The sequence below is a fragment of the Camelus bactrianus genome, chromosome 16 (genome assembly GCF_048773025.1).
Source record: "Camelus bactrianus isolate YW-2024 breed Bactrian camel chromosome 16, ASM4877302v1, whole genome shotgun sequence".
Classification (NCBI taxonomy): Eukaryota; Metazoa; Chordata; class Mammalia; order Artiodactyla; family Camelidae; genus Camelus; species Camelus bactrianus.
In genome coordinates, this window is record NC_133554.1 from 30,592,791 (window position 1) to 30,611,397 (window position 18,607).

General features: G+C 52.7%; 1 protein-coding gene across 1 annotated transcript; it reads left to right on the forward strand.

The window, feature by feature from the left end:
* The first annotated feature begins 369 nt into the window (after positions 1 to 369).
* Positions 370 to 15,493, forward strand: CCR7 (C-C motif chemokine receptor 7). The gene is made up of 4 exons (XM_010960442.3): positions 370 to 396; positions 1,776 to 1,835; positions 7,784 to 7,833; positions 10,880 to 15,493. The coding sequence occupies exons 2-4, from the start codon at positions 1,826 to 1,828 to the stop codon at positions 11,957 to 11,959; spliced, it is 1,140 nt and encodes a 379-aa protein (XP_010958744.1). The 5' UTR covers positions 370 to 396; positions 1,776 to 1,825; the 3' UTR covers positions 11,960 to 15,493.
* Positions 15,494 to 18,607: the final 3,114 nt, after the last annotated feature.

Genomic DNA, 18,607 nt, shown 5'->3' on the forward strand with positions numbered 1-18,607 from the left:
CTTGGTCATAACTGTAGGCAACAGGGGTGCAATCTAGCCTGAACTTCTTCTGCACAGTAATCCCACCTTATCTGTGGGGGATACATTCCAAGACCCATTGGATGCCTAAAACCACAGATATTAGCAAACTCCATAGATCACATATGCTATATTTTTTCCTATACATACATACCTGTGATAAAGTTTAATGTATAACTTAGGCATGGTAAGAGATCAACAAAAACAACTAACAAAAGAACAGTTACAGCAATGTACTATAATAAAAGTTACGTGAATGTTCTCTCTCTCCATCCCTCCCTCCTTCTCTCTCCAGATATCTTATTATAGTGTACTTAGCCCTCTTCTTCTTGTGATGATGTGAGATGATGAAATGCCCACATGACGAGATGAAGTGAGGTGAGTGACATGAGCCTTGTAACATAACATTAGGCTAATTCTGATGACTTTCTGACGATTCGTCAGGAGAATCATCTGCTTCGGGTGATCCTGGATCATCGAGCCATGAGGATATCAATGGTTGGGAATCCCAAGTGGGATGGAGCAGGACGGTGTGAGATTTCATCATAGAACAGTATACAATTTAAAACTTATAAATTGTTTATTTCTGGAATTTTCCTTCATGTATGTGAAATGTCCAGAATGGGCAAATCTATAAAGACAGAAAGTAGACAGAAAGGGTTGGGGTGTGGGGAAGGACATAGGGAGTCATTGCTAATGAGTATGGGGGAGGTAACAGAGGGAGGTGATTTAAAACGTTCTGAAATTGATTGTGGTGATAGTTGCACAACTCTGTGAATATACAAAAAAAAAAAAACATTGACTAGTACACTTTAAAAGAGTAAATTCATTTGTGACTTATAGCTAAATAAAACTATCATTAAGAAAGGAAAGGAAGAGAAGACGGGAGGAGAGGGAAGAGAAAAGAAAAGGAAAGGAGAAAAGAGAAGAAAAGAGAAAAAAAGAAAAGAGACATCCTGGAATCCCTCCCCTTCTACTATCCATCATCTGTCAGTGCCTCCCATTGGCCAGAACTACTCAAAGCCAGACAGCAAAGTATTTTGGGAAATGTAGTCCCTTGTGACATTGAACAAGTCTAGAGAAGGACAGAGACACGTCTCTCATCTCTGACTCTTTGGCTCGTGGTATTCAGGCTATAAACATTTGGGGATTTTTCTGTGTAGTTTTTAAATTGTTTTTTTAATTGAAGTTAGTCAGTTTACAATGTTGTGTCGCTTTCTGGTGTACAGCATAATGTTTCAGTCAATCATATACATACATACACATGTTCCTTTTCATATTCTTTTTCATTATAGGTTACTACAAGATATTGAATAGAGTTCCCTGTGCTCTACGGTAGAGGCTTGTTATCTAGTTATAGTTAGTATCTGCAAATCTCAAACTCCCAGTTTGTCCCTTCTCACCCCCTTTCCCTCCTGGTAACCATAAGTTTGTCTTCTGTCTGTGAGTCAGCATTCATTGAATCAATAAACTGAACCTACTCCCCTGCCTTGGGCTAGGCCCCCAGTCTGGGCTTGAAGGCCTACATGGGGGCTTTTTGAATGCAAATAACCCAGTGATTCATGATCCTATGACCAGTGAGTGGGCCGTCACTCTCTGTCACTTTCTCACACCCCTCACACCCCTTGGTTCCAGATGGCACCTGAGTCCAGACCCTGAGTGAGGCCAGATTGGAGGGAGGAGCCAGGGTGGGAGGGGCAGGGAAGAGGGTGTCTCCTCTCACAGCTTAAAAGGGGCTCATGCCACTTCCTCCCCAGACAGAGGCCCGGCACAACCTTCCTGTGTGGTTTCACCCGCCGAGAGTGTCATGGACCTGGGTAAGTGAGCCTCCCCTGTGTGAGGAAGAGCAGTCACGGGGGTCCCTCGGACCCCTGGACTGTCAGTGGAATGGGCGTAGAGGATGGGGCTGGGAGGCATGGGGGAACCTCCCGGAGAAAGCAGGTGGAACTTTGGTGGGAATCGGTGGCTGCTCCCAGGGAGTGCCACTCTGTTCTCCCACGCAAGGAGGGTGCACCTTTCAGACCTGCGGGAGCGAGTACCAGGAAAGACAAGGGGGTGGTATCTTTCAAAACAGTAGGGACTACCGAAGGCAGCAGGGCTGGGGTTGGTGGTGATCTGGACAGCACCTGTTCTGTCTCAGCCTGGGGTGATGGGTGAGGCTCTCTGGGATGAAACAATCAGGGAAAATTCTCCCTGAGGGGAACTCGGGACCCTCCACTGCCCCTTTGATGCCCACCTTAAATTAAAGGTGAGTGCACTGTGTAAATTGCACTATACAACACTATGCAATCTGTGGTTGTATTCTCACTGCTGCCCATCCCACAGGCAAGCCGTTGCCCTTTGCAGGTTCAAGGATGGGTGGGCGACGTGAAGGGAGACCACAAGGGGCATTCAGCTGGGAGAGATTATAGCCAGGGCCTCCAGCACAGCCCCCCAGCCTCATTTACTTTTTCTACCCAGAGAGATGACCCCTCCCTTTAAAAAGCCCGTCCCCAGGTCTAACTTCGATCTTAACCAGAGGGAGTCCAAGGGAAGCCCAGAGCGGGTTCTGGGGTGGGTTCGTCCAGCCCGGGACACCTGGTTTATAAATCTCAGCTGAAGAGTCAGACCAGGTTGAGGCTACAAAGGCCAGGTTCCTGGATGGCTCGTTCTCACCAGCAAGTAAAGCACCACAGCGGCCTCAAAGCCGCAAGGGGTTGGCTTTAAAAAGTGAAGGTTCCCCATGCACCCTGTGCTGTCCTCACACTCCTTCCCACCACACCACAGCCTCTTGCCTTCATGCCTGCTTTTTCCACCCACCCAGGACCCTGGGTGGACCCAACAAACGAACAGTGGTCCCAGTCACCAACTGCAAACTCCTGGAAGGCAGGGTCTGATTCTCCACCTCTGATTCCTAGGTGCTTCGGGGGTGTGAGCAGAAAACGTGTGTGGAATGAATGAATGAATGAATGGCATCAAGCACTCTGATTTTAGTTTTTAAGACTCTCTTCCAACATCCCCCTTTTCCCAGCAGCCTGCTCGCTAATCCCACTCCCCAGATGTCCACCCCCACTGACCACAGTCTGAGAATGTAGATGCCATGCCCTGGAGATCCTGCTCCTGCCTCTCAGTTTGATCTCTGTGAAGGAAGCCAAGCATATCCCCATGCTGTGCTGGGAAAGCCTGGAGAACCAGCTCCCCCAGCATGGACTCTGACTTGTAGTGCTTGCCAATTTCCATAGTGTACATTCTCCCATCATATCTGATTTCAAGCGTTTAGTCGATTTCAAGCCATAAAATGACAGAATATAAGGTCAGAGAGAGGTGTTCACCTCTGTCTTGATTGTGAGAGCAGTCCCAGCACAGCCCAGAGGGTCTTCCTCCCAGGAGCAGGGTTGGGGGTGCCAGACCCACAGGCTTTCATGCGGAGAGGGAGGTCCCTTTAATGTAGGAAACCTCTGGTCCAGGAGAAAGGGATGTTCTTCCTGCTTCACTCAACTCGAGAGCCCCAACGGCTGAGCCTCAGACAGTGATAGGAGGGAAGCCACTGAGACACTGCTCAGTTCAGGCTCCCGGGCTCTGGGCCGTTGGGAGGGCGGGCGGGCCACCGAGGATCTGTTTCTCTCTCTTCGTCAGCCTGGCGGGGAGTCCAAGGCAGGTGAGCGGCAGAGTTTCTGTTACACAAAATGAAAAACACCGCTGAACCAGGGCTGAGCTGGTCTTTTTCACGATTTGAATGAGCAGCCCCAGACGCCTTCCCCACCTTCAAGAAATGGGGTCTAACGCCTCAGTTAGAATTTTCCAAAGCACAGAAGAGAAAAATAAGCCTGTGAATACTCATCTTTCATAGCTTGGCCAGAGATGGTGGCAGAAAGGGATGCTGAAGGAATTCAGGGCCAATCCCTCCAGGCCTATGGGGAGCCTGGCTGGGAAGGAGGGAAATCCTGAAGCCTTGGGAGCTGTTGGAAAGTCTCTCCTCTTTGCTTGGTACTTTTTTTCAGTCAACTGCCATTGCTGGGGGAATTCAGGCGTGACCAGCCTGGGAGGGGGAAGAGACACCTATGTCAAAAAAGCCACTACAACAGAGGGAAAGACAGCGCTGATGTGGTAAAAACAGGGCTGTTGTGAAACTCAAAGAAACGAACAGTGAACATGAGTTGGGGAGCATTTAAGTTGGGTTTTGAAGGGTATGTAGAAGTTATCAAACCAGACCAGGAGAAGCAAGGGGCCCAGGATGTGGCAGGGATAGCAAACTTGATTGCCATCAGAGACCAATGATGTAAATAAGAGAATGGGCGTAAGATGTAGTAAGTGGAGGTGAGTGTTGTGATTCAGAGAGCAGAAGCCCCACCTAAAGGCGTCCAAATCCAATTTTTTGCAAATTCCATGTAGCCAAGCAGAATTTCTCAGGGACTCAGCCTGCAGGCTCCCAGCTGGTCTGCTCTGACAAAAGCTAACAGAGATAAGAAAGAAGCAAGTTGAGGACAGTATAAAGAACCTGGCTGTGCAAAGGAGGAAGGGAGACAGGGAGGCAAGACGGACAGTCAGGGCCCATCTTTAAGATTCCAGGTGGCATTGCTCAAAAGTTGACACTTTTTCCTGAAAGCAATGGGGAGCCGGGGAAGATTCTCCTTTTTTCAATTAGGTGGGTTAAAGGACATAATTTTTGTTTCAGAGGAGCTCTGTGGCAGCAAAGCCTTATGTCAGGATAGAGGTAGGGCCAGCTCTGAGATATTAGGGGGCAGAAGCAACAGAATTGGGTAACCAGTGGGACAGGGGAGAGCAAGGATCCCCTTTATGTCCCACAGAGATCCCTCTACACCGCAGGCTCATCAGAAATGATGTAGTGAGAGTTCCATTCAAATCTCAGATCCATCTCTTGGCAGCTGTGTGACCCCAGACGCGTGGCTTAATCTCTCTGGATCTCTATTTTCTGGAAGACAGAATGGGGGTAACTCACAGGATGTTTTGAGGGAGGGGTACATACAGCCTGAGAGGAAGCACAGATGAGCTGTTAGGAGTATGGCTTCTGAAGGATGGATTCAAAGCCCAGCTCCATTCCTGGCCAGTTCTATGACTCTGGGAAAGTCACCAGTCTCTAGTTTCTCTAGCTGGGAGCTACGGTTGGAGTTCTAGGGAATTTCCTTTTCGTTGTGATCATTACTAGAAACTCAAGAACCCTGAAAATACCCAACACATAAGTCAACCGCTCCTCAAACTCTGTGATTCCCAACCTCTCTGGACCCACCCAAGTTGCCAGCCAAGGCCAGTTGCTTTATGACTTTGTAACAGACAGAAATAATTTGAGTCAAGGCAGTTGACCTAGTCCCCTCTGCCACACACCAGAGTTCCCCGAAGTTCCTGTTTGGTCACCTTGCTTGAAAATGGCCTTTTCTGATCCTAGAAGATCTCTGCTCATCCACCAGCTCCAACCCACCTGGAATGAGACATCACCTCCACACAAACACACACCAGCCCTCACCCCTCTTCCCTCCCACAGCCAGTGGCAAAAGCACTGAGACGGGGCCCAGGAGAGGGGGTTGAAGGAGTAAAATAGAAACACAACTCTTGCTCCTCGTGTTTCACCCAATACGACATCAAAACTTTGAGGTTTCTCAGTTCTCATTGACAGTCAGATCAGGCTTTCTCTAGAGTAACCGAAAGACTTGTACGTGCTTAAAGAAACCTCGAGCGCTTCACATCAAGATGAGTCAGTGGAGGAAGGGCAGTGCATTGGACCCTGAAGAGAGTGTTTTTGAAGGTAGAGATGTGGACTCAAGCTCAGGGGTCACGGGATAATTCACCAAGGAAGGGGGATGAGAGAAGGGAGCCATGATGTTGCAGAGAAATCCATTCCCACCCAGGACCACAAATCTCAGGGACGACGGGAGAATAGGTGCCTGTCCCCAGGAATAGAAGACATGGCTAGGAAGGCAGGCTTAAGTGGACAGTGGAGGGATTGATTGCTGTCCCTAAGACATCAACCTCACGGCAGGTAGAGAGGTCCTAAGGATTTAGGAGGAGGGCGCAGTGGAGGTTGGCATCAGAACTATGCTTTAAGAAGACATGTTTAGCAGTAGTGTGCAGTCTAATTTGGGGGAAATGCCAGTTTCTTTATGTGGCTCAATGCCTTTCCTCCTGCCCCCCGCCCCGCAAGCCCAGAATCCCCGCCTTAGGCACACTCCTGGAGCACAACTGCAACTTGTGTGTCATGCCATGAAATTTCCAGCAGGTGGTGCTGTGGCCAAGCACACAGACTCTCTGGGTCTGGGCTGCTGCCTCTTGGGAAACAGAGCCCCTTGCTTGCTGGAGTGGGCCCCCAGCCTCCAGAAGGTGCTAGAAGCAGGGTCGCAAAAATTTCTCCACGAACCCTAATGAGACTGGAGGTGCAACGGGCCGGCAAGTCCTGACTTGTCTTCATTCGTGGCATCAACAGCTACTGACTCTCCTGTGGGCCTGGCTGGGAACTGAGGGTCAGGTCACAGGAAGGGGGATCTGAAGGTGAAGAGGGCACAGCTTCCAGGCTGTTAGGTGAGATACAACTCCTGTATAAATTACCCAGGGCTCAGACTTTGGAGGAAATAAGTTCCAGGTCCAGCCCTCAGCTCAGCCACAAAGCAGGACTGAGCAGTCAGCGCTCATCCTGTTTGTAGCCTGTAAGGCCTGGTGCGAACCTGGTTCAGGCCCAAGGAGAGCCTCCTACCTTCCAGAAAGTACCCAGGCTCTGACCCTACTCTGGGCAGGCCAGGCAAGGCCCCAGCCCACCGTGTTTCCCTTTCCCCTGCCTCCCAAGGCCCTGTGTTAGAAGCAAGTTAAAGAAGAGAAAACATTCACATGCTTCAGTCAAGCCAAAAAAAAAAAAAAAAAAAAAAAGTAGGTACCTCAGGGAACAGTGTCCACCCACCACACTGCCTGCCACGGGGTAGGGCCCCCTCAGGGCACCTTGGGAGAAGGGCAGGCAGGACACTCACTCATTCATTCATTCAGTAGCACACAGTTCTGGGCACTATCTCAATGCGGAGCCTGCCCTGGATAAAAGGGAAGAGGTCTCTGTCCCAAAGGCCAGGTGGGGAGGTGGGCCAGGTGAACCCCGCAGTCAGCACTGGATGGATGTCAGTTGGATGAGGGGCTGTTGGGGAGCTCTGTGGTGCGGAAGAACTTTCCCATCTGTCCTTGAGAGGTCAGTAAGTGACACTGCTCCTCCCAGCCTTGCGAAATCACTTTATATCGTCTGTCAGCCTCCTTCAGAAAACACTCGGGGCTTCAAATGTGGCCATCCACTCACCTGGGCAAGGGGGAAATGCTCCCCATGGGCTCCTGGCACCAGAGCAGCCACAGGACACACACACGCACGCATGCACGCACGCACTCATGCCACCACATTACTTCCTGCATAACATGGAGCGGGAGGGGGATGCTCAGACGCGGGAGTCAAGGTCAGCTGAAGCTCGGCCTTGAGGGGTGGTCTGGGCCAGGGTGGGCTTTCCAACTCCAGAAGTGGCCCTGAAGAGCCAAGGAAGGAGTGGGGCTGCCCTGCACTCCCATCCCGCTCCTTCCCAGGACATCTCCCTGGAGGAGGACGAGGAGGTGAGGGCAGTGAGGCTGGGCAGCCAGCCAAGTGCTCCAAGGCACAGTCTGATTCTGATGTTCTGTTTCGGCAAAAGCCAGTGTCTGGAGCCCGTGATGAAACTTCCCCACAGTCTCCCTGTCTCCGTGGCTTTTTTTTCCCCCCAGAACAAAGAGCCATCCCTGCCAAGCAATAACTTTCTCACCTTGTCTCCTGCAGGGAAGCCAATGAAAAGCGTGCTGGTGGTGGCTCTCCTCGTCATTTTCCAGGTGAGGTCTCCTGCCAAGGACAGCTCCAGCCCCTCCCCCACACCCCTTCCCCAAGCCCAGTCCTTCTCAAGCCCAAACCCAAGGTTCTGGGGGAGTTGCTTGGCATTTGCTGGAAAGAAATAGGCCCAGACACAAATTTGCCATTTATTAAGTTAAGGCCACCCCTTTCCATCTGCTGAGTGACCCTAGAAAGCCACAGATGTTCTCTGAAATTCCTTTACTCTATTTAAATTAAAACATGGGGGAAAGCAAGTCACCCCACCTTCCCCACCCCACTTCCAGTATCCCCATGCAGGAGACAGAAAGGAGTACTCCACTTGAGTTCTTGGAGAGAGAGGAGCTGCAAAAAGCAAAGATTGTGAGGTTACTGGGTTTTGCGCATGTGTGTGCACACACATGCGTGTAAATCTTCATACGTGAGCTGGGAAAAGAATGTGTGGTCTGGTGGCTGGTTACCACCATATCGACCCCAAACTGTCCCCCAACCTCCAGCCCAAGGTTTCCCTCAAAGCTCCAGGTTCCTTTTGTGACATAAACAAACCCGGCTGAGCCTCACTGGGTGGGGGGTGCAGAGTAGGATGGGACCCTCAACTCTGGAGGAGGGGAAGAGGGGAGGAGAGGTGGAGCACATCCTTTATAGGAGCTCAGAACTCTGTAGGAGCAAACGCCTCCAGTTTACAGGTTTCAGCTTCTCAATCCCAGAAGTGGAGACAGAAAATCTGCCCCCACCAAATGCCAGAGTTAGAAGAAACTAACCCATGGAGTCGACTCTCCTGATTTGTTGGGGGTGGGAGCTCTCTTGGACAGGGAGGGGGCGACTGAAACCAGAGCTGGAGAGGCAGTGCTTTGGAATTTGGCTCTTCTCCAGTTCTGGAGGCCAGAGGGGCTGCTTTCCAGGAGCTCCGGCCAGAGGCAGGCCCCAAGCTGGGCACTCTTCCCAAAACCCCATCCCAGAGGCCCCCTGGAGCTTGGGCTGTAGCCCACAGGCTGGCCCCCTTCCCCATCACCACTCCCTCCCATGTTTCCAGGCCTCCAGAGGAGCGGTACTGCTGGCAGTGGAGGCTGGGAGGCTGGGAAGGGGATGAGGGACAGCCGGGTTCATCCTTCTCTTTACTGACAAGATGGGGGTGGCTAAGATGGGGCAGGATGTGGTAGGGCTGTGGGCTGCAGAAACATCAAGCCTGGTAGCCCCTGGTGCGGGGGTGGGGGGGGGCGGGAATGAAGGAGGGAAAGGGAAGGCAGGATGGAGTGGTGGGAAGCACACTTCATAGAGGCTGGGTGTATTGCCCCTCAGCGCCAGAATCCGCTTATACCCAGGGGCCCCAGACCTTAGACGTTATCCTGGGCAACCAAGGGCAGCCAGCCTCTTCCAGGACTCCCAGGCTGTGGTCCTGCCTGGACAAGGGAAAAGGGGTTGCTATGACTTTTCTTCTTGGGATAGCAATGCCCTCCCCTCCCACCAAAGGGTCCTGGACATGATTTCGTCCTCACCCTATCCCCAGGCAGAAGAGTTTGGAAATGAGAAAGAGACAGGATGCAGGGAAGTTGGGAGGCTAAATTCTACTTCTGGCTTAGTAGAATCTAGCTGCATCACTTCTCTGAGAGCCCCGCTTTCCTCATCTCTAAAGTCCCCCCAGCTCTCCAATTATATGAAAACCCATTATGTTGAGCTGCCCAGGGCCCAATTCCCAGAGGAGGGACCAGGAGCTTCCTGAAGCCGTCTTCCAGCCTGGCTGCCAGCCCTGCACAGCTCACACAGCTCAGCTATCACCTGTGCCCTCCTTCAGTGATAAAATCACAGCAGGCTGCCTGAACCTTCCCCCTGCCCTGCAGATAGGCTAAAAAAAGCCCTGCGCAGCTGAGCCCTGCTGATTGGGATCCGCCACCACTGAAAGAGACAGTGAGGAAGAGAGAGGAGAGAGGTGGGGGGAGAGGGTTTGGAGCACAGAGGGAGCATGGAGCCGGGGCTGTACTTCTTTCCCAGGAGAGGACACAGTCACAGCTGAGGCTGCGGCTCCGCCATCCACTCCTGCAACACTCGTGGAGTTCAGTGCGCCTGGGCTCGCATGCCGGGCGCTGTGCCCTGGGTCCCAGAAATCCATAGGTCTTCAAGCCACTCACCACCCATGATCATGGCAGCTTGCCCTAAACCAGGGCTTTGTGGGCTCTTAATGGAATTTTGCCTTCCTCTCTTGTCACTCCAGGCCCTCCTCAACCTTAGCCCAAGGTGGCTTTTCCCTCAAAAGCTGAGCTATTTTTGTAGGCGTCCCTCCCCAGAAAGTCCTTTCTACTAGGTTCCAAAGGAGAATCAGAAAAAAAATACACATGTTGCCACTCTCCTGGAGTTTCCAGAGGACAAAATAAAACTCCTCAGAGACGGAACGGTGCCAGAATCTGGTACAAATCTCATAATAGCCATGTGGAGAAGATAGTATTTATCTCCATTTCACAGCTGAGAAAACTGAGGCTTGGAGAGATGAAGTGCGTTCAGCCGGGCCCCAGGTTCATTTGATCCCAAAGCCCAGACTATTTCCAGGCCACTGTCAGTCAGCACCTGTAGGGTCAAGTTCCTCAGAGTCAGCAAAATCAGACCCTGGCTACTTATTACAAATGCAGAGTCCCAGGCTCCTCCACCACCTACGAAATCATTTTAACAAAATCCCAGAGCAATTCTTGTGCATGTTACAATTTGAGAAGCACCAACTGCAAACCAAAGGCTCATCCGGAAAGTTTAGAAAAGCAAATTCCTGGGTCCTGCCCCCTGAGGTGCTGGTTTGGTGGGGTCTGAGAACTCATGATGCTGACCCCACTGCTCTGGGAGTGGGGAGCATGTAGCTCAAGTGGCAGAGTGCATGCTTAGCATGCACAAGGTCCTGGGTTCAATCCCCAGTACCTCCTCTAAAAATAAATAAATAGACCTAATTATCTCCCCACCATCAATAAAAATAAAATATTTATTCTAGAAAACCGCTGCTCTGAGTGATCACAGGGTTTCAAAGGGAGCAAAATTTTGACCCACTTCACTAAGTTGCATCCTTCCCCGCAGGTGTGCCTTTGTCAGGATGAGGTCACGGACGATTACCTCGGCGAAAACACCACAGTGGACTACACGCTGTACGAGTCCGTGTGCTTCAAGAAGGATGTGCGGAACTTTAAGGCCTGGTTCCTCCCGGTCATGTACGCCATCATTTGCTTCGTGGGCCTGCTGGGCAACGGGCTGGTCATGCTGACCTACATCTATTTCAAGAGGCTTAAGACCATGACCGATACCTACCTGCTCAACCTGGCCGTGGCAGACATCCTCTTCCTCCTGACCCTTCCCTTCTGGGCGTACAGCGCAGCCAAGTCCTGGGTCTTTGGGATCAGCGTTTGCAAGCTCATCTTTGGCATCTACAAGATAAGCTTCTTCAGCGGCATGCTCCTGCTTCTTTGCATCAGCATTGACCGTTACGTCGCCATCGTCCAGGCCGTCTCGGCCCACCGCCACCGCGCCCGTGTCCTGCTCATCAGCAAGCTCTCCTGCGTGGGCATCTGGATGGTGGCCGTGGTCCTCTCCACCCCGGAGCTGCTGTACAGCGGCATCCAGAAGAGCAGCAGCGAGCAGGCGCTGCGCTGCTCCCTCATCACCGAGCGCGTGGAGGCCTTGATCACCATCCAGGTGGCCCAGATGGTGGTGGGCTTTCTGATCCCCCTGCTGGCCATGAGCTTCTGCTACCTCGTCATCATCCGCACCCTGCTCCAGGCGCGCAATTTCGAGCGCAACAAGGCCATCAAGGTGATCATCGCCGTGGTCGTGGTCTTCATAGCCTTCCAGCTGCCCTACAACGGGGTGGTCCTGGCCCAGACAGTGGCCAACTTCAACATCACCAGCGGCACCAGCTGCGAGCTCAGCAAGCAGCTCAACATCGCCTATGACATCACCTACAGCCTGGCCTGCGTCCGCTGCTGCATCAACCCTTTCCTGTACGCCTTCATCGGTGTCAAGTTCCGCAGCGACCTCTTCAAGCTCTTCAAGGACTTGGGCTGCCTGAGCCAGGAGCAGCTCCGGCAGTGGTCCTCGTGCCGGCACACCCGGCGGTCCTCCATGAGCGTGGAGGCTGAGACCACCACCACCTTCTCCCCATAGGAGGCTCCCCAGCCTGGACTAGAGGGACCGCTCCTGGGGTCCCCCGGTCAGGACAGGGAGCAGATGACTCGGGGACCGACAGCTGCTGAGGGAAAGGCCGTTCTGGCCATTCGGGTTTATCTTGTGGTGAAAAATCTGCGCCACAGAAGACAGATGAGCCCCAGCCCTGGCTACCTCAAGCATGGTTGCGGGGAGACGTGGTTGACGAGCTACCCCAGATCTGGCAATACTCCAAAACCGAGGCTGTTGTCCCCGAACCTGAAGGCAAAGGTGAAAGTCAAGGAAGAATTCGCGCCTCCTGGTGTGAAGGGATCAGCGCTGGTGAGAGCTAGGGTGGCTGGCGGAAGGAGCCTGGCGAGTCCTCTGAACCAACCTTCTTCTAACCTGGAAAGCATCCCCACTGAGATTCAAGATCTGAGGCCAGGTCGTCCAGAAAGCAAAGCTTTGTCTCCAAGACTAGAGACAGTGGGGCAACCTCTCACCTGGGCAGGGGAAGGGGATGCCGATGGGTCAGACTAACTCTCTGAATCCCTCCCTCCATCTCTCTTTCTCCACTGTCACCCCAGCCAGCAAAAACGCAGCCTCCAGGTCTCCTAACAGGACACTTGCCCCTCGCCTGCCGCCTCCCTGGCTCTTGCATCGTAGGCTTACTCTCCATGCTGAAAGGGTGTGGTGTTTCCTGCAGGCCAGGCCCAGCCAAAGCCACCTTCCCAGCCAGGGCTCTGGGGCAGGGATGACATCTGGCCATCCCTTCTCAGGCCTCAGCTCTGCTAGGATGGGAGGAGAAGGCAGGGAGAGAGGTTAGGGCCCGGGGGTGGGTGACAATGCTGGCTGCCACCAGGACAAAAGAAACCTCTCATCCTGTTCTGCTTTCAATTAATTACGAGAGCACAATTTACTCATACACAAATAAAAGTTTTCCCATGAGGAAATAACAGCTTCAAAAGAAAGGAAAAAAATTTTTGTTAAATGGCAAATGAGTGTGTTTTTGTTTTGCGAACCCCACTCCCCACTGGACCACACCAACATCCCTCCTTGCCCCCAGGCTTCCTTTCTCAGAGATGCTCAGAGGGACGAGGTCTCTGGAGCTCTGCCCTGAGTCCTTCAGATGACAAAGACCCAAGAAGCTGAAAAAGGTAGGAGGAGCAGAAGGACAGGGTGTCCATCTTGCAAACACCCTCCCAAAGCTCATGGGACAGAAACCAAGTTTGTGTGGTCAGTGGTGACATGGGTCTGAGCCGAGCCTCGGAAAGAACCAAGTTGTTACTGTAACCTTTATGGTTGGGAATCCTCCCTGACCTTTAGTGACATTTATACACTGTCCTGCTCATCTGCCCCAGCTCAATCTGGACCTAGAGTCCCTGAACCTAGGTCAGTCCCCTCAGGCTCCCAGAACTGGTGTTTAGGGAGGGCCTCTCCCTGGCATCCATCTACAGAGGCATCCCAGATCAAGGGGGCTTGGGACGGGACCCACGTGATAGGTGGCACCCCTCACTGGATGCTTGAGAGCCAGGTGCACCCCTGAACTTCCCTACTGGCCACTATTGCAGCAATGGCCTTTGGTGGTGTGTATACCCAGCATGGAGGGTCTGGGATCGAGGAGCAGCCACTGGCCCCACCACAGGCCCACTGGGTGCCCTGATGTCTGCCCAGACCCCAACTTCTCCAAGCACAGGAGAAGGTTAGTCCAACCTGTGATGTATGAGGAAGTGTCTGAAGGGTCCCGGCGCTGCAATAGCTCCAGGTCTAGAGCTGGGGCAGTGGGGGCTGAGACACTCATGCCAAAGGTGATTCCATTAATTGTCCGAAGTGAAAAGAGCCTCGTTGAAAACAGAGCCTGCCTGGCAATGAAACTCTTTCTCTTATCTCGTAAGTTCATGACCTGACCCTCCTCCGCAGACGTACTGCGCAATATTTGTCAGCCGGGCTCCCAGCTGGGAGTCAGCACCCAGACAAGGATGAGGCTGGCCCCAGGTGCGGTCAGCGTGGAGCAGCAGCGCCCGAAGCCGTATTAAATATTAATAGGAGCGGCTGCGAGTGTGTGTGGGTGGGAGGGGGACCCAGCACAACTTGGGGGCCCAGAGGGCACCATGCCCAGTGCATGTGGGTGCAGGGGCCGCAGGTCTGCCCATCCTAGTGAGGCTACAGTTGGGAAAAATGACCCTCCGATCCTCCAATCCTCTGTTCCCAAAGGGGAGGAATGTAACAGAGCTGTCGTGAACAGGAAGTCAGGCCAACCACACAAACACGCCACCTCGGCTTCAGATACATTTTTCTAAAATAACTGGACGTCTCCAAGTATTTACAAAACCCCCAGCAATGTTCGTTCCCCAAAAAGCTGTGTCCCAGAAGTTCTGACCTCGGTTTGTTGCTGGCCCGGGTCCTGCTCCCTTGCCCAATGCTCTCACGTGCCCACCCTGAGCTTGAAGGGTGGTGGCCTGGGTGGAAGGAGGGGACTCACTGGGGAACCCCACCTCCAGCCCTGCACAGGGCCTCTCTCTCTCTTTTCTCTCAGCTGCTTCATACAACTGCCCCATCTTCCCAGGTTCAGGGCCCCCACGGCCCCCACCTCCAACAGTTTTCCCCTTCTTTCCATTGCCAGCCCCTTGACCCCCGCTCCTCCACCCCCTACTACAATCCCAGGCTGCATATCTGCCCTTTTAGCCAGAAGCCCCACACCTCTCAAATCATGGACTCACAGAGCTACGAGGGACCCCAAAGTCAGCGGGTCCAAGCCCCAATCCTTCTCTAGTTGGGGAAACTGAGGTCCAGAGGGAGGAACAGACATGCTTTTTAAAGAGACTTTGCAACTTGCTTTGAGGGCCTGAGGATCTGGCGGGACTCAGGAGGCGGATGCGGGAATCTCATCTCTGCAGCTTCCCAGCTGTGTGACCTTCAGCTGTTGCTCAACTGCTCTGAGTCTCAGATTTCTCAACTGCGAAACGGAGAGGATTTGGCAAACATTTAGCACAGTGCCTGGAATGCTGAGTGCAGTGGGGAGGCACGCGGACTCTGCAGCCAGACTTGCCTGGTTGGAATGTCAGCTGCACAACTTGGGCTGATTACTTAGTCTCTCTGCGCCTTGGTTTCCTAATCTGTATACGGGGACGATCACAGTACCTACATCCTAGGGTTGATGTGAGTAGATGAATTCATGTACATAAAATGCTAAGAAATCCTTACAAAAGCGCTGTTGGTAATCATGAAAACACGGTTAATAATGGTAGCTTAAAAAAAAAAAAAAGCTGCTAATCGCAAGGAAACCAAATTCATTCCCATCCCCATACAATTTAGAAATCAAGCTGGAGGGGGACTTTGAGATTAATCATTCTATCCTTCCTACCAATTGTCCAGGTGAGTCCACTGAGGCTCAGAGAGGGAAATGACTCTCGTGAACAGTTGAATGCAAACAGTTGAACCCAGGTTCCTGAGCTCCCATGCAGAGCTCCCTCTATTCCTCCTGCACTTGCTTGCATGCCCCTACATGCCCACGCTGGCACGCACCAGCCTCACCCCAGACCGGCTAGCTGTTCTCTACAGGGCAGGCACTGTCCCTCTTGTCCTGTGGCCAGGTCCTTAAGGAGAGCCTCCCCTCTCCCAGTTCAGTAGCTCCTGTCCTTGCCTCTGGGTTGGGGGAAAGAAATATGGCAGCAGGTTCAAAGGAAGTCGGGCAACCCATCTTTTTAAGAAAGGATCCTCTCTGGGAGTTAGGTTCTCAGTTGCATTTCTGTGTTGGGGGTGAACAGTTGGAGGGAAAAGAAACTGGCCTCTGGGGTGGGGAGGGTGGTTAAGGCAAGTGAGATGGGGAGAGGGGAGCAGTTCTGAGTGGTGAGCAGAAGGCAGGCGAAGAAGGAATGGGGTGGGTTCTAGGGATGACACGGCTGGGAGCCAGATTTGGAGAGTATTCTCAGTGGGTAGAGAGATGCTCTCACCTACACACACACACACACACACACACACACACACATATACAGCTTCCCCAGGCCTCCCAGTTTCAGGTGAGTGAAAGGGGCTATAGGGAGTGGATTAGGAAGGGCCCAGTTTCCCTGATCTGAGCCCCTAGAAAAAACCCAAGGGGAAAAGAGCAACCCTGTCACCCCTCTCAGTCCCACCCCATGGGAGAGGCACTACAGAGAGAAGCCTCATCTCACACACACACACACACACACACACACAGCCCAACCCCAGACCACTACCACCACAGCCCCCTCCCTCATCATGTGTCTTGTCTGGGGCCCAGAAAGAGACACAGATGAGGGATCTGCTGCAGAAACCCACAGCTCCTGCTCACCAGCCAGAGCAGCTCTAGGCTAACTAGTAAATCTCAAGTTATCTCATCCAAAATCAGAAATGAGGGGACAAGGCGGGAGGGTATAGCTCAGTAGTATGCCTAGCATGCACAAGGTCCTGGGTTCCATCCCCAAGACCTCCATTTAAAAAAAAACGTCAGAAATGAGGGGATGTGAATTCTCCCACGGGCTCCTGTGTGTGTGCGATCCAATCCAAACATCCCAGCAGCTGTCAGTTCTTTCCCTCCCACAGTCACTTGAAAGGTGCATATAACCTGATTTTTATCTTTGGTTCACCAGCTCCAAGAAATCCACTCACTGGGCTGTTCTATGTGTCACAGTACCCACGAAACAGTTTGGCCTCCAGGTTCTCATCTCTGGATAAATAAACATCTCCTGCAGGGCAGGGCAGGGATGGGCTTTGCCTGGCTCTGACAGTCCCCATTCCTTCTCGGCGCGGTGGGACCCGAGGTCAGACATCCTGGGGGTAAGAGGGCAGGTGAGGAAACACGTCTTGCCCCAGAGTGCCCTTGTGCCTGTGTCAGAGCTGGCTTAAGACAGAAGAGTTTTATCACTGCTCTAAGTAAATATCTGACACTGTGAAGTTCAACAGATGCTGCAGATGAAATGCCCCCAAACTCTTTCCCAATGTTTAAAAAAAGAGTCCTGGGAACGTGTGCACATTTATCTTGTATGGTTTATGCAAACTGCACTCAGTGCTGGGGAGGAACATGATCACATGCAAATGCTAAGTGGTGCATTCTTCTTCCTGGGGCTGGGGGGGTTGGGAGGGCGTGGTCACCCACAGCGGCCCCAGCTCTGCCCCTTGCCCGGAAGCTTCGGTGTCCTTCCAGACAGCTGACTCCCCAGAAACCGGCATTGCGTCTGCACTCACCCCTCTCTCCACCATATGCCAGCTCTGATCACCTCCATCTCAGGGACGTTCACCTGCCAAGGGGTGCTACTGGCAACCTCTGGACCCAGGAGTCCAGGGAAAGTGGAGCAGAGGAAGGACAGGGCCTGGGAGGTTCACATTCACATCCTTCTGCCTGCACCTCCCAGAGCAAGACACAAGCCTAGACCCACCTACAATCCTCCAATCCCTTGTCAAAGGCAGAACTTGGATGTTTGTCCAAGAACTACACCTGCTCTGCCCCCAGCCTCTGTCTTAGTTACCCCACCCCCACTGTTGCCCGCCTACCCCCACAGCCGGGGAGGCCCTAGATCACTGAGCGTTTGTGAGCTTTCATCCCTGGGAGAGTCAGACAGAGCTGGGTGACAGCGGGTGGAGGGGGAGAGTCCTGGACGGGACTACAGGAAACACAGAGCCTCAGGGTGAAAGAACCCCCGAGAAAGGGGTGGAGGGCCTAATCCGGGAGGGGAGACGGGCTCGCACTTACTGAGAGTCTGTGATGTGCCAGCACTGTGCTAGGTGTACCGCCTCCTGCTGGATTCTTCTGACCACATGACGTTTAGAGAGATTGTGTAACTTACCTGAGATAACACAGCTAGCAAGAATCACTAAAACTTTATTAGGATTTTATCATGTGCAACACACTGTACTAAGCATCATATCTCATCCCATTTAATCCTCACAACAACCCTCCTAGAGTCCCATTTTACCGAAGAGGCAACTGAGGCTCAGAGAGGTTAAGTAACTTTATCAAAGTCACACAAGTACTAAGTGATAAAGCTACTGAGTGATTTCGGCCAGTTCCAGCTGGCCCCCAAAGCCCACGCTCTGGCCACTCCACTACCCAGGTCAACTAAATAGCTGTTTATTCACTACTAAATATAGAGAGAGCCCCTGCTTTGTGCCAGCCATTGTGCTAGGTACAGCCAACATTTCTTAAAACCCACTGGATGTGGAGCTCCAACCTGGGAGGACGGAGAATCAAATAACAAAGACATAGCCCCATCTGCCCCCCAGGATGGGGCAGCCCTTGAGTGGGCAGCCAGGTTTTTGCTGCTTCCTGAGAGCTCGGTCTCCCTTGTCTCCTCCAGGCCCTGTTTTCCCCCCGAGGGCTTCCTCCAAAGGCCAAGCCTGCAGGGCTGTATGCTCGGGAGGCAGGTGTCCTGGCTCCACCCCAGGCTCTCTGGGCCACAAGGACGGGTTGCCTCCCCTCTCTGGGCCTCCATCTCCTTAGCTGTGAGCCTAGGGAGCCGTGATTTCTGCCATCTCTTCCAGCTCTGATGTGCCACAGGTACTTTGTCTGGGTGGGGTTAGCCCAGCAGGGCTTCAGGCCTGTTGATGCCTAAAAGAGGCACAGAGTGAGTGGGTGAGGGGCCGAGGAAGCCGCCCCACCCCCCGCTGTGGTTTCTGGTGGGGCAGCAGGTGAAGGAAGTGCCTGTCACCCAT

Excerpts from the sequence above, each read along its gene's own strand:
- CCR7 (XM_010960442.3), top strand. Across the intron at positions 7,834-10,879 it reads CTCTCCTCGTCATTTTCCAG|GTGTGCCTTTGTCAGGATGA; the intron begins GTGAGGTCTCCT and ends CCTTCCCCGCAG.